The sequence below is a fragment of the Aspergillus luchuensis genome, chromosome 1 (assembly GCF_016861625.1).
Source record: "Aspergillus luchuensis IFO 4308 DNA, chromosome 1, nearly complete sequence".
NCBI lineage: Eukaryota > Fungi > Ascomycota > Eurotiomycetes > Eurotiales > Aspergillaceae > Aspergillus > Aspergillus luchuensis.
Window position 1 is genome coordinate 2,819,713 of NC_054849.1, and position 13,594 is coordinate 2,833,306.

Below are 13,594 nucleotides of genomic sequence, written 5' to 3' on the forward strand. Positions count from 1 at the left end.
ATAACAGGCTTGGATGCCCGATCTAGTTTGCTCATATTGACGGGACTCTTAGTCGTCATGAAAATTTGCTGTTGCAAGTTGACTGCGTACACTGAATGTTTTCGCATCGTTGATTTGCACAACCACTGCGTCTTCGGTCCCAACTCACATGCATAGTAGCTCTACTCTAAAAACCTATGCGCCTCGCAAATCTTTCACCGGCTCGGCCCTAGGAAATATAGTTCCCTCCAAAGAAGTCAAACCGTGCTGTGAGCGACGGCATAATGGCAATGTTCGCTATTAACAAACAAGACTCTGCTTATCTTTCGCATCCTTCTTGCAAGGGCGTGTGCGGAATAAGATTTCCAGAACACCAGGCATACCATATAATCGCCAACCTAAAGACGTGGTTGCCACGAGTTCCGCCAATGTATGTTCGTCCGACGGAAGACCCGCCACACCCATATATCCGCTCCGACGGATCTCTCTACACCTTAACTCCCAGCTGCGATTATCGGCCCGGACGGCCAAAATGACGTTCAATACACAATAATCACAATTGCCCCGCGTTACGAAGTGCGGGGGAAGCATTTGTGGGATCAATTCGGTGTCTAAAATGGCCATAACCGAGAACTATTGGGGGCGGGCGAAGTATAAGAGACGGACTACCACGTCTGGTTGAACCGCTCAAGCAACAGTCTCCCCAACCTATCTCATATCTCTCATCATCAGAACCCACAATGTCTGAGCAACAGTCGAACGGAACGACTCCCAAGGTCACTGGCCTCAGTGAGCGCACCCGCGCCAAATGGGCGTCCGCATCGACGCCAGAGGAGATCGCGGCCAACCTGCCCCCCATGCTCGATTTGACCATTGAGAACATCACCGAGAATGTCATGAAGATCAACTCCATGTGCGACAATCCTCGCATGCGGTACCTCATTCTGAAATTGATCCAGGCTGCCCATGACTACATCCGGGATGTCGGTCTTCAATTCGACGAATGGGAGCAAGCGTGGCAGTTCCTGACCAGAGTACGTATCACGCCTTTATCACCAACAAACCAACAGTTAACACATCTGCCATAGGTCGGCCAAATCTCAACCGACGTCCGCCACGAATTCGTCCTCCTCTCCGACATCCTAGGCATCTCCGCTCTCGTCGACGCCCTCTCCTACCCCACCGTGCCTGGCGCAACCGAGTCCTCCGTGCTCGGCCCCTTCCACGACGAAGAGGCCCACTCATTCGAATACGGAGAGTCCATCACTGCAGAGGGCACCCCCGGCGAGCCCACAATCGTGCGGGGCTGGATCAAAGACACCGAAGGCAACGCCGTGCCCAAGGCTTTGATCGACGTCTGGGAAACCGACGGCAACGGCGTATACGACCTGGAGTACGACGGATCAGAGGACCCCAACTGCCGCGGAAAGATCTTCTCCGACGAGAGGGGCCACTATCTCTTCTCCTGTGTCAAGCCCGTCGCATACCCCATCTCCAATGACGGACCCGTCGGAGAGCTCCTGCGGAAGCTGAAGCGGCATTGGTTCCGTCCTGCTCATATGGTGAGCCATCTTCCAACAGCCCTTTATACCCACAATATACATTAACTGACGGATAATGTAATAGCACTTCATGGTCGCCCACCCCGAATACACCAAGCTCATCACGGCTCTGTACTCCCGCGACAGCAACTTCGTGGAGAGCGACACCGTCTTCGGCGTTAAGAAGAGCCTGATTGTGGATTACAACTGGTGCGAGGATCTGGAGCTGGCTAAACAGCATAACGTGGAGCCTATTGTTAAGACGATTGATGGACGCGAGTCGAAGGGGTTCTGGCTCTTGGAGCGTGACTTTATTCTTGTCAAGAAGAGTCCTCCTCCGCCTCGTAAGACGGAGGATTTGGATTAGATTGTATGCAATATTGTTTAGGGAGATAAGGATATGTTTGTATTTAGCATTATATAAAGTATGATAGCGCAATAAATGTTTGAGTGTCTGATTTGTGATATGGTTCTCTTTTCTTTCATTGCACTGTGGTTATGGTGGAAATAATCTTACTAATCTCATGGATAGTGTCATATAACTTGACATTAATCCTCCTCTATGTCTTGCAACTATATTTTTGGTCAGCCAATCTTCAACTAGTTTTATTCAAATCATCGCTTTATGGTGGTGTTGACACGATGTGTCCAACTTGATTTACACATTACAAATACTTCACGATCCAGAGGTCCTCATCCATCCCGAATTGTCGGCACTCGGCACCAGAGACCCTCACCGGGCCAGAGTATCATACTATTCCGTGCCGACTAGACGAATAAAGGAACATTATGCTCCAATTACCCTTCCTGGGAACCACTGTGGAGAGAAAGTAGATCCCAGATCCGACGGGTTTGTTTTGGGGTTTAGAGCTCGATCCGATTGGTTAGTTCGGGGGCAAGCTTCCCCGGATTGATATTCACCGCAGAGGTTCATGCCGGTTCGTCCATCACAGTCAATATGGAGGTAAGTGGTGTATATGATCGAACGATTTTAATCCTTTCGAGTGTAGTATGGACAACATTACCTTATCTATGGAGCAAAGGGCGTTAGAGTGTGTGGCTACTATATAGATACCACTATCAACTATCTTATCAGCGCGGCTCTCTTCAGTGGTTGGTTATCGGACATTTGTTGCGCTTGCACCATCAGGATCCAGCCAGAACTACTGTTCCGAGGCACCTCCTCATTAGTGCATAGCCGGTCAGCACGCCAAGTTCCAAATTATCCAAAAACAATATGCAGTTCGCGAATGGAATGTCAGACAAATGGCATCCGATTCCGACGGATAAAAGTCCGAGCCTGCACGGACGGATACTCACGGCTCTCGGCGATGACGATTGAGCTGCAGTCCGGTGGCTCCTGCTAATGAGCTGATAACCTGATATGGCGATTGCATGCTTATCGGGGTGGATAGCGAATTGGATCGTGTAATGCAGGATATATAGTACTGTACGTAAGGGATCTAGGCTGATGTGTGACTTGTTGAGTAGTTTCCTTGGTACCGCTATATATCCCATGAACCCCGCTGGCGTATTGCCGAACTGCTTTATCCATCGTTGGCTCGATAATCGTTGTTCGTATATCACGAAGTACCTCATCGTTTATGTATCGTTTGATCTCGCGTTCTTCGTCTCGTCCCCTTCAGAAGCAAATATATACACCCTCACGACAATATAATATACGGCTATACACCAGTATGGACTGGAACCAAGATAACCTGCGGGCCGGGTTCTGCCATGCTCTCTCGAATATGTATAAGAGCGAAGTCCCCCTTTACGGGGACCTGGTGGACCTGGTATGGAAGGCAGATGCAGAGGCAATTAATACAAGTCGGAAATTAGGAGGTGCAGATGCCATTGATCCTGACGAGGTATTGCCCTCCAGAAACCGTGTCGAGAGACATGGTGCCATCCGCTTGGGAACCGCGCAGGAGCTAGCCACGATCAGGCGTATGTTCGCTGTCATGGGCATGTATCCTGTTGGATATTATGATCTGAGTGTCGCTGGGTTCCCGATGCATGCTACCGCATTTCGACCAAGGACAAGGGAAGCCCTGGCCAGGCATCCGTTCCGAGTTTTCACAACCGTCCTGCGCATGGACTTGCTGACGGAGAGGACACGAGATCTGGCGCAGAGGGCTTTAAAACAGAGAAACATTTTCACCGACCGCTTGGTGGCTTTGATCAACCACGCTGAGGTACAGGGCCACCTCACCCCTGATGAGTGCAAGGAATTTATCACCGAAGGGCTGGAAACCTTCCGCTGGCACTCCAAGGCAACAGTGACGCTTGAAGAATACAAGACCCTCAAGGAGGAGCACCCGTTAATCGCCGACATTGTATCTTTCCCTAGCTGCCACATAAACCACCTTACTCCTCGAACCATTGATATCGACCTTGTTCAAAAGATGATGCAGGACAATGGTATGCCGGCGAAAGAGCGAATTGAAGGGCCTCCGCGACGCGATTGTCCCATCTTACTACGCCAGACTAGCTTCAAGGCCCTGGAGGAGACGGTATACTTCCGTGATGCTAATGAGGCATATGTCAAGGGATCCCATACGGCAAGATTTGGCGAAGTTGAGCAGCGTGGCTATGCTCTCACGCGGAAAGGCCGGAAGCTGTATGATGACATCCTCAGTCAGGTTAACAGAGAAGCAGCAGAGACAGCAGCTGACCCTGATAAATATGAGGAAATTTTGAGGAAACACTTTGAAGGATTCCCAGATGACCTCCATGAATTGCAAAAGCAGAAACTAGCATACTTCTGCTATCGAACAACACCCAAAGGTAAAGAAGGATTTGCATCAGAAGAGGCCAGTCTCAGCCAGCTATTGGAGGATGGTATTCTCGAGTTCGAGCCCATCACATATGAGGACTTTCTTCCCTTATCTGCGGGAGGTATTTTCAACTCGAATCTAGGCAACACATCGCAGTCCAAACGACTGATCATGGAGGCGGATGCCGACCTGGACGGGTTCCAACAGATGATGGGAGCTCCGACGGTCGATGAAATTAGTCTTTATGAACAGATGCAGAAGGACAGCCTTGAAAGCTGCCGGGTGGAGCTAGGATTGAAAGCGATTGTGGCGTGAAGATCACCTTTCTATGTTGTGTGTTAAGATATAAGCGTATACTTCAAATTTATGCAAGCTATAAACGTCAATGGTAGCATCTCTTATGACACAATTCGTTGTATCTTGTATGTGATTTTCAAATAAGAATTGATGCTGTTGGTGTGCAAGCTCACTCCTTCCCTTCCTGGACTGCCCACTTGCCTTCCCTTGTTCATACTATCTTTCTTTTCCTCCTTTACCTCCCGTCCTTCCGTCTCCCATTCATCTTATTTTAACATGCAGTTGCTATTCATTTCATTGCTCTGTATCTTTACATTGTTGCTGTCACGCTGCTAGCTCTCGTCCACCCTTTGATCGTTCCAGTGTCGTCCCGCAAATGATAATCTTTGGGGCCCACCGTTTGTTCTGACAGCAATCCAATACCCTCTAAGCGCAAGCATGATGCAAATACTTGGGACCTTGCTGACCCTGGCATCTCTGGCAGCTCTGGCCATTGCACACGATGGCCCTGATCTCAACCTCTTTGACTATGACCAGCGTGGACCTCTCTTGGGGACTTGGTTCGGTATACCCGGGCAAAATGCAACGTTCGACTACGTCGTAATAGGTGGAGGCACCGCCGGGTTGACTATTGCCAGTCGACTGGTCAAGAGCGGATATCTCAGTGTGGCCGTTGTTGAAGCTGGCGGTTTCTATGAAATTGACAACGGTGACCTTTCTGTAGTCCCAGAATACTCGACCTTCTTTTCTGGACCAGATATGAGCGATTTCCAGCCTTTGGTCGATTGGAATTTCTTGATCCAACCCCAGGAGAGCCTAGGCAATCGCACACTTCATTATCCGCGTGGGAAAACGCTAGGAGGCACTTCAGGAAGAAACTACATGTATTATCATCGCCCTACCATAGGCAGTCTGCATAAATGGGCCGAAGAGGTCGGAGACAAGAGCTATGAATTTCCCAGCATGCTCCCCTACTACAAGAAATCAGTGCATTTCACTCCTCCGGATGAAAAGCTTTTCATCAATTCGACGAACATACAAAACCCAGAAGCTTTCAGCTCAACCGGTGGTCCCCTAGAAGTCTCGTCTGGTAACTTCGTCGACGGCTTTGGAACTTGGTTTCGCAAAGCACTTATTGCTCTTGGTCTGAAGCAGACTGAATTCAATAGCGGCAATCTTTCAGGCTCTGGTTACATGACCCTAACCATCAATCCTATCAATGCTCATCGATCTTCGTCAGAAACCAGCTTCTTGCAATCGACACTCAACAGTGGCCTAGGCCCTGTGGTGTATCATAAGACATTTGCGCAGAAGATCTTGTTTGATAATCATAGAGTCGCAACTGGCGTCCAGGTTGAAACGGCTGGGACCTTTGGCATCCCGCCAGTTAACTTCACCCTAAGTGCTCAGAAGGAGGTTATACTGTCGGCAGGAGCCATTCAGTCCCCTCACTTGCTGATGGTGTCAGGAATTGGCCCACATGACCAACTTTTCCGGTTCAACATCAGCTGCATCAGCCATCTACCAGGCGTGGGCCAAAACTTACAAGATCATCCCACAGCCGGAACGACGCACCGAGTGGATGTTCCGACTGTGGCCTCGTTAGCTGGCGATGATAGTCTAGTGGAGTCGAATGTCAAGCAATACATTGTGAATGCCACCGGTCCACTGTCCATCCCTGGGCCAGGGTATTTTGGATGGGAGAAACTACCCAAGCCCTACCGCTGGCGCCTCTCGAATGAATCTATCCAAGCACTCTCGACCCTACCAGATGACTGGCCAGAGACCGTGTATACCCCCCTTGGTTATCCACAGCCCAAAAATGCGAGCGCCGGTCAAATATATGCCACCATTAGCTTCGTCAACGTTGCACCTTTCTCCCGCGGTAACATATCGCTAGCGGGCCCAAACATGACAACTCCGCCTATAATTAACCCTCAATGGTTAGCGAACACCACTGACATGGAGATAATGGTGGGAGCTTTCAATCGGAGTCGCCAGATTTGGGCGAAACTGGCCGACCTGGGCGTCGCTGATCCGGTAGAGTTCACACCGGGAAACAACGTGACGACATATGACCAGATACTTGACTTCATCCGCGGATCCTTGACAACTATTTCACATGGATCCTCAACTTGCAAGATGGGAAGGAAAGATGACCCAATGGCAGTCGTGGATAGCTCCGCACGGGTGTATGGGGTTCAGAAACTGAGGGTGGTCGATGCGAGTAGTTTTCCGTTCCTACCTCCAGGGGCTCCTCAGTCAACAGTTTATGCTTTTGCGGAGAAGATCGCCGAGGAGATTCTGTACGGGTTGTGATCGGAAATGCATCCAAGGTGACGACTAGAGCAGATGCGTGGCTGTCTAATATATCATCCTTAGGATAGACGCAATATCAATAACAACCTTTCATTGTTAGTCCTATAAAACGAAGTTTGAGCCGTCGCTCACCCGCCTTTGCCTTACATATGCAATGGGCGTGTGGGCTAGTGAAATAAGTGGGTATAGCTTGCTTGGATGTTTCTTCCTATTAGATGATCAGTAACAACGACTGCTAAAGGTACACCCGATTTGCTAACTTCGAGGACACGAAAATACAAGGAGCAACTAAACATTCGAAACCCAATTATACAATAAAATACAATTGCACTCCTCAATGTGCATAACAGAAAAGTCCTATCTGTACATGGTATACCGCTCTACGCGGTTCCAACCAATGGATATAACACAGCATAAAATCCATACCCATCTAAACATGGGCCTCTAGAAAGGCTCGGCCCACGTCTTGCTCAAATTTTGCGAAATCCTCAAGTCCCTTCCCTCAAATCCGAGATCTACTCCTTAAGTTCAACATTGGCCGCAGAATCAGCACTCTGCACCACAACCGCACCCTCCTGCAACAACTCCTCCGCCGTCTTAACCTTAACATCCATGACCCGCAGAATGGTATAACGATGCTTGCTCGTCACCTTCTGCACATGACGGCGTCTCCGCTTCGTCTTCTCCGTGATGCGCAAAGGCTCCGACTCGAAACCCATCACCCGGACCCGGCACTCAAACAACCGCTCATCAAGGTACTTCTCGCCGCCCTTGAGCGAAAACTCACGAGAACCGAGCACCGACACCCGGTTAAACCGAAGGATATCGCCCGATTTCACCTTGGGCATGAGGAAAGGCAGACGCAGCTGATCACCCTCGGTAAGCAGGTAGGGTCTGTCGTGGAGGTGGGCGGTAATGTAGTGCGGCTTTTGCGAGGTGAGGTAGGGCAGCATGTCGAGGAGGGATTGAGACACTTTCAATGGAGCGTCGAAGGTCGGGGCCACGGGCTGTTTGTTGAGAGGCACATCGGCGCGGGTTTCGGGAATGGTGTTCTGGGGCGTCAGGAAGTGAGGTTGTTCGATGGGAATGGAAGTTTGGGCCCGGGGAGTGGCACTGAGGGGAGCGGAGGGGTGTGATGATGTTGTTGTGGAGTAAGATGTGGTGGTGGCTTGGTGAAGGCAGGCACGGAAGGTGGTGTTGCTGGCGCCGGCGAGGATGGAGGATCGGGCGGCGGTGTGCTCGATGGGCAGGGCAAGTGCCCGTGCCAGCGTGGTTCGAGAGAACATGGTTGTGTGTAGTAGAAACTAGGAAAGAGAGGGAATTGAGGCGATTGTTGACCTTGACCGTGCCGTGCCTGGACTCCGAAGCATCTCGCAGGATGAAATTCCGGACGGAGAGAGATAAAGTGCTCCACGTGACTTATCGGAGTGCCAAGACCCAGTCCCGTTGCCGCCGCATCGAACTTTTTTGTCTTGTCAAGACATTTCGGGCTCCGCCGTTGTTTGATATCAACTTGTTTTTGACTCGCTTTCTCGCGGTTGATTCATCATGGTATGATTGTGATCTTCCTTGAAATATACAGTATCTGGTTTTGCTAACTGATTGTTCCGTGTGCAGCCTCAGAACGAGTTCGTCTCACTTCCCCCACCCACTCCCCCAAAGCTGGGCCCCGACCCGAGCTGTTTTTCCACCGCCGGGGAATCACTATATCGAAGCAACGAACAAAGCATACTGATGAGGGAAATAGGTATATCGAACGCTGGCAGAAACAGCACGGTAAGCGGCTCGATCACGACGAGCGTGTCCGCAAGCGCCAGGCTCGTGAATCGCACAAGCAGTCCAAGGATGCGCAGAACCTGCGCGGCCTGAGGGCCAAGCTGTACCAGCAGCAGCGCCATAAGGAGAAGATCCAGATGCGCAAGCGTATCAAGGAGCAGGAAGAGAAGAACGTCAAGTCTTCCGCTCCTGATGAGCCGTCCAAGACTCCTCTGCCCCAGTATCTGCTTGATCGGTCACAGGCCACCAACGCCAAGGCCCTGTCCAGCGCCATCAAGGACAAGCGGAATGAGAAGGCTGCTAAGTTCGCTGTGCCTCTGCCTAAGGTCAAGGGTATCAGTGAGGAGGAGATGTTCAAGGTCGTCAACACCGGAAAGAAGACCCACAAGAAGTCCTGGAAGCGCATGATCACCAAGCCTACTTTCGTCGGTAGTGACTTCACCAGACGGCCTGTCAAGTACGAACGGTTCATTCGTCCTATGGGTCTGCGTTACAAGAAGGCCAATGTTACGCAGTATGTTTATCCCCTTTCCTTTCATTCTGATTGTCATGGGAGTCGTTCAACTGACGTAATGGCTTTTTTTTCCTTTCCAGCCCCGAACTGGGTGTCACCGTCCAGCTTCCCATCCTCTCCGTCAAGAAGAACCCCCAGAACCCTCTGTATACCCAACTGGGTGTCTTGACCAAGGGTACTATCGTTGAAGTGAACGTTTCCGAACTGGGGCTCGTCACCACCAGCGGCAAGGTCGTCTGGGGTAAATGGGCGCAGATCACCAACAACCCTGACATGGACGGCACTGTCAAGTGAGTTTCCTCCTTAAATTCTGCCCTATATCTATGATACTAATACTATATCACTACAGCGCTGTCCTCCTTGTCTAAACACCTCTTCTCATCCATGATTATGAATCCCGCTCTATTCCTTCATATCATCATACCATATCCCTCCCTATCTCAAAATATGCCCTGGTTGCGTTGGTTTGTGTTCGTCTTCACATAGACTATATCAGTGGGTGTGGCGTTAGCGGCGCGCAAAGTATCCGTCTTGTTTCCCAATTTTCATATTCATTTGCCGAAAAGGATCCCTATTTGTCTACTTTCTGATGTGACTTGAAATTGCTCGCTGAGGCGAGTGAGCGTACCAATTAAGTATCCAATAAATGAAGCTTGATTTGGTCTGAGTGGTAAACATGTCCCCATACTAGATTTAACTAGCAACTACGTAGGATCTATTTTGAGACGACCATCTACAGCAAGTCCGGAATTGCGCAAAGTGATATATGTAAATTAGTATATTCCAATTATACTCTTAGACCAAACTCCAAATACCCATGCTGTTTCTTGAGGACCCACAGCTTCCAATGCAATCAATAAACAACACGTAATCGGTCAATGACTCAATCAATCAATCAATCACCCAGGCTGAAGCGCGACTCAAGACAAAAAAAGACAACACCATGTTTCCAGCGGGTGTGTTCCATAAACCAAAATAATTGTGGTAGAAGAAGAGGAAAAGGATGTATAGATCCAAGTTGGGACAAGAAGTGAAGAAACAGGTATGTCGTACGGAACAAAAGAAAAAGGCGAGGATATAACGGTGGTGACTCGGGAACGCCGGGTTCATCGGAGGGGTATGGTATCAGGACGTGGAAGGGGGACAGGAACATAGGAAATGTTGGTTAATTCAGTCGACAGTGTAGGTTGGTGATGATTTTCTAGCTGCCTTCTTCGAGTGCAGCTTTGATCTTGGCGAAGAATCCAGCGGGCCAAGCGGCTAGTTCTTCGTCCTTGGGGATACCGCGGACGCGGCAGTGGTTGACCACGTTCACGAGGATCCGGTTCAGCATGTCCTGTGTGACTGGGACGGCGCCCTCAAGCTGCGCGTCTGGGTAGAGGAATGGGTCGCGCTGGCCGAGAAGCTCTTCCACGGTTGGACGCAAGGTTTGATCGCGCTGGAGACAGCGCTTCAACGTTCGGACTAGTCCAGGAGGTACGGGGACGCCTCCTACGCCGAATGCTGGGAAGTCGATCTTCACGTGGGGATTGGGGATGGCAAGGATGCGTTCATAGTATTTGGCGATTTTGGCAAACGGAGGCTGGCCGTACACCATCTTATAGAGAATGCATCCCAGACTCCATACGTCACTCGGTTTTCCGAGCTTCATCATCTTCCCCACACTTGCTGGTAGGCCAAGTGAGGCATTGGAGTCGACCAAGGCTTCCGGTGACATGTAGTTCGGGGTTCCTACTTGCTGTTCACGATGCACGTTCACAGTGTTATCTTGAATGGCGTTCGCGATGCCGAAATCGATTAGCTTCAGTCGGCCCTGAACCAGGAGGAAGTTCGCCGGTTTCAGATCAGAGTGGACAATGTTGTGATCGTGGACAGCTTGAACGCACTCAAGCATCTCCTTCCAGTAGTATCGGGTAAAGTTGATGTCGAATCTGGCGTCCTCCGCGTTCAGGCGGTAGGTAAGGATCTTCTCTAGATCTGACTCTCCTATTTCCATCAAAACACTCAAAGTATGCTTGTCTGAGTTCAACTCCCAATCGAATAAACGGACAACACGATCAAGATTCTCCAACTTCTTAAGCAAGTCAATTTCACCCTTGTATCCAGCCAAGGTAGTCGGATCGACATCCTCCAAATTCACCCTTTTCAAAGCAAAGATCTTATAGTTCTCAGCCATGACGCGGTAGACTCTCGAACTTCCACCACGACCGATGCAGTCCAGCCGGGTGAAGGGCTTGTGGTTGACGGAAACTTGACTGCGCTTTTTCCGTGATTGTGATGCCGTGGCAGCTCCTCCTGTCGCGGTAGCGGTCTCAAGAACGGACATCTTAGGAGGAGGAGGGGCCGGTCTGTGAGGTGTGTTATTACTTCTTGTTGCAAGGATCTTTCTAGGGGAGTTCCCGTTCCCTGCAGGTGTCTCCCCATGCTCTTTCTTCTCGTCACCATACACCACAGCAAGCTTCTCAGGCTTGTCCAGCAAGTTGAAACCCTGAGGCTTAGTACGCTTGAATGTCGGTGGAGGCTCATTCTCCTGGTCTCTAGAAGAAGGCAATGTTGGCGGAAGAGGGACTTTGAATACAGGCTGTTCTTGCGAACTAGAGGGTTTGGAGGACATCTCCGAAGAAGACCCGGGTGTCGACTTCGAGTGCGATCCATAGGATTTCGGTGAGGATGATCTAGAAAAGGGTCCATCTGCACGATCATAGGATCGGTGCTCATCGGTTCTGAGTGGTGGGCTTGGATCGGCCCATGATACCTTGGGTGACGAAGATTTCGCTGTGTTCTTATAGTGGTAGTCGGCGTTATCGATATTCGCGTCGAGTTCTCGGTCTTCATTGTTCTCTTCACTCTGCCGTCGTAATACACCGCGTCTTGCGGGGCCGTTCAGGAACGTTCCAGTGAGACGTCCGACTCGCTTGACGCGCAATGAGCTCGCCATGCCGATATCCTCCGGGTTTCGCGTTCGTAATACCGATGAAGGACCGGTACGAGGAGCGTAGTCATCCTCATACCTATACTTCCTTTCATCTTCTGAACGTTCCGCACTTCCGTGGTCGTCGACATAGCTCCTTTCAGCGGAGCGTCTCTGAGAGGGAGATACGGATGCGGGTGAGCGTGTATGGCTACGCGATGCATTGATTCGCACGCTGCGGGGCCTAGGAGCGGGCGTAATGAAATCATTCGAATTGGTTCTTGCATCCTGGTCGGCACTTTCGCTGTTGGAGAGGAGTGATCCCTCCCTTCTCGATCTGCCGCCACTGCCGCCTAATGATGGTGCAAGGCGAACCACGCGAGGCGCAGGACTTCCCGTCGAGTGGTCTTGAGGCGGCGTCGCTCGGGATCGTCTTTCCTGGCTGGAACCAGCAGAGGATCCCATGCGCTCGCCGCGAAGGCGCGGGGACACATCGAGTCCATCTTCGTCAAGCAGCGCCTTGACGGAAGCGCTGAATTTCGGTTCGGGAACTTCGTCGTCAGAACTGTCTCCCGGCGAGTATTGTCTAGCCACGGAGGAATTGGTTCGAAAGGCGGATGAGTTCTGGAACTCTGGGGAGGTCCGCCTGGACCCGGAGCGGGAGAGCGCGGCGCGGGACATCTCACGGGTACGAGGATTGATTGTCGAAGTAAGCCGGTAGGTGTGCTGTCGAGGATGAAGGGGGGCGAGGGCTTCATGCAAGAGCTCGGAGAGACCGCATTGACGTGTCAGCTCGGAGAACCAGCCCAGTTGGCCCCAATGGTACCTGCTGCAAAGGGTTAGTAGTCGACGTTTGGCGTGTTGTGGTTAATCTAGAGTAAATCGAAACATCCAACTTCGAATTGCCGGTGGCTGGGCGCGGGTCACGTGACTGGGTTGTTGTTCTGGTTGCCCCGGGCAATCAACTTCCCTCCATCAACAATGATCATTAGACTCCCCACTCGATGATGTCGAGTTAACTGTCTAGGTAGTACTTGGTCCAAAGTAGTACAAACCCCTCCTTGCTTGCACTGACAATGTCCACTTCTCTTGGGAAATTGTTTCGCTTGTATCCTGGCTGACTCTGCATCTCACTGCAGGCAACCGTGCTCTCGCTTCGACGCGACGTTGACCCCCGGGGATTTTTAGCGCAAATCAACTACTACGGTTATTGCTTCTGCTCCAGTGGTAGCCCTTTATCTCCGTGCACTGATGTGCCATGGTACTTTCTGAATACAAGTAGTTGGCGTAAGCATTGGCTTTTATTAATTATTAATTATTTAATCAATCTTATTCTACTTTATTTTACTACTATCTGGTACTATAGTTGTCTAGTCTACTATTGTTGCAGTGATGCCCGGATAGAGCAAAGATATATATACATAGTATTATATATCCGAATGGAACATCATCTGTCAACTCACCTTCAAGTTTCGGG

The 13,594-nt window shown here is 50.5% G+C and overlaps 6 protein-coding genes across 6 annotated transcripts; 4 read left to right on the forward strand and 2 right to left on the reverse strand.

Annotated features, from left to right (window-relative positions):
- Positions 1-719: 719 nt before the first annotated feature.
- Positions 720-1,887, forward strand: AKAW2_10969S (uncharacterized protein; the record flags this gene model as incomplete). Its single annotated transcript, XM_041693089.1, has 3 exons — positions 720-1,013; positions 1,068-1,541; positions 1,606-1,887. 3 exons carry the CDS (start codon positions 720-722, stop codon positions 1,885-1,887), a joined length of 1,050 nt encoding a protein of 349 aa, XP_041537689.1.
- Positions 1,888-3,124: 1,237 nt separating this feature from the next.
- Positions 3,125-4,615, forward strand: AKAW2_10970S (VOC family protein; the record flags this gene model as incomplete). The annotated part of the gene is made up of 1 exon (XM_041693101.1): positions 3,125-4,615. The coding sequence occupies one exon, from the start codon at positions 3,125-3,127 to the stop codon at positions 4,613-4,615; it is 1,491 nt and encodes a 496-aa protein (XP_041537690.1).
- A 420-nt stretch (positions 4,616-5,035) lies between these two features.
- On the forward strand, positions 5,036-6,916 carry AKAW2_10971S (GMC family oxidoreductase; the record flags this gene model as incomplete). Its single annotated transcript, XM_041693112.1, has 1 exon — positions 5,036-6,916. The coding sequence occupies one exon, from the start codon at positions 5,036-5,038 to the stop codon at positions 6,914-6,916; it is 1,881 nt and encodes a 626-aa protein (XP_041537691.1).
- A 515-nt stretch (positions 6,917-7,431) lies between these two features.
- On the reverse strand, positions 7,432-8,202 carry AKAW2_10972A (mitochondrial 54S ribosomal protein bL21m; the record flags this gene model as incomplete). Its single annotated transcript, XM_041693123.1, has 1 exon — positions 7,432-8,202. The coding sequence occupies one exon, from the start codon at positions 8,200-8,202 to the stop codon at positions 7,432-7,434; it is 771 nt and encodes a 256-aa protein (XP_041537692.1).
- Positions 8,203-8,294: 92 nt separating this feature from the next.
- Positions 8,295-9,574, forward strand: NSA2 (rRNA-processing protein NSA2; the record flags this gene model as incomplete). The annotated part of the gene is made up of 4 exons (XM_041693134.1): positions 8,295-8,343; positions 8,534-9,206; positions 9,287-9,496; positions 9,556-9,574. 4 exons carry the CDS (start codon positions 8,295-8,297, stop codon positions 9,572-9,574), a joined length of 951 nt encoding a protein of 316 aa, XP_041537693.1.
- An 833-nt stretch (positions 9,575-10,407) lies between these two features.
- Positions 10,408-12,798, reverse strand: MPS1 (serine/threonine/tyrosine protein kinase MPS1; the record flags this gene model as incomplete). The annotated part of the gene is made up of 1 exon (XM_041693145.1): positions 10,408-12,798. One exon carries the CDS (start codon positions 12,796-12,798, stop codon positions 10,408-10,410), a length of 2,391 nt encoding a protein of 796 aa, XP_041537694.1.
- Between the last annotated feature and the right edge of the window lie 796 nt (positions 12,799-13,594).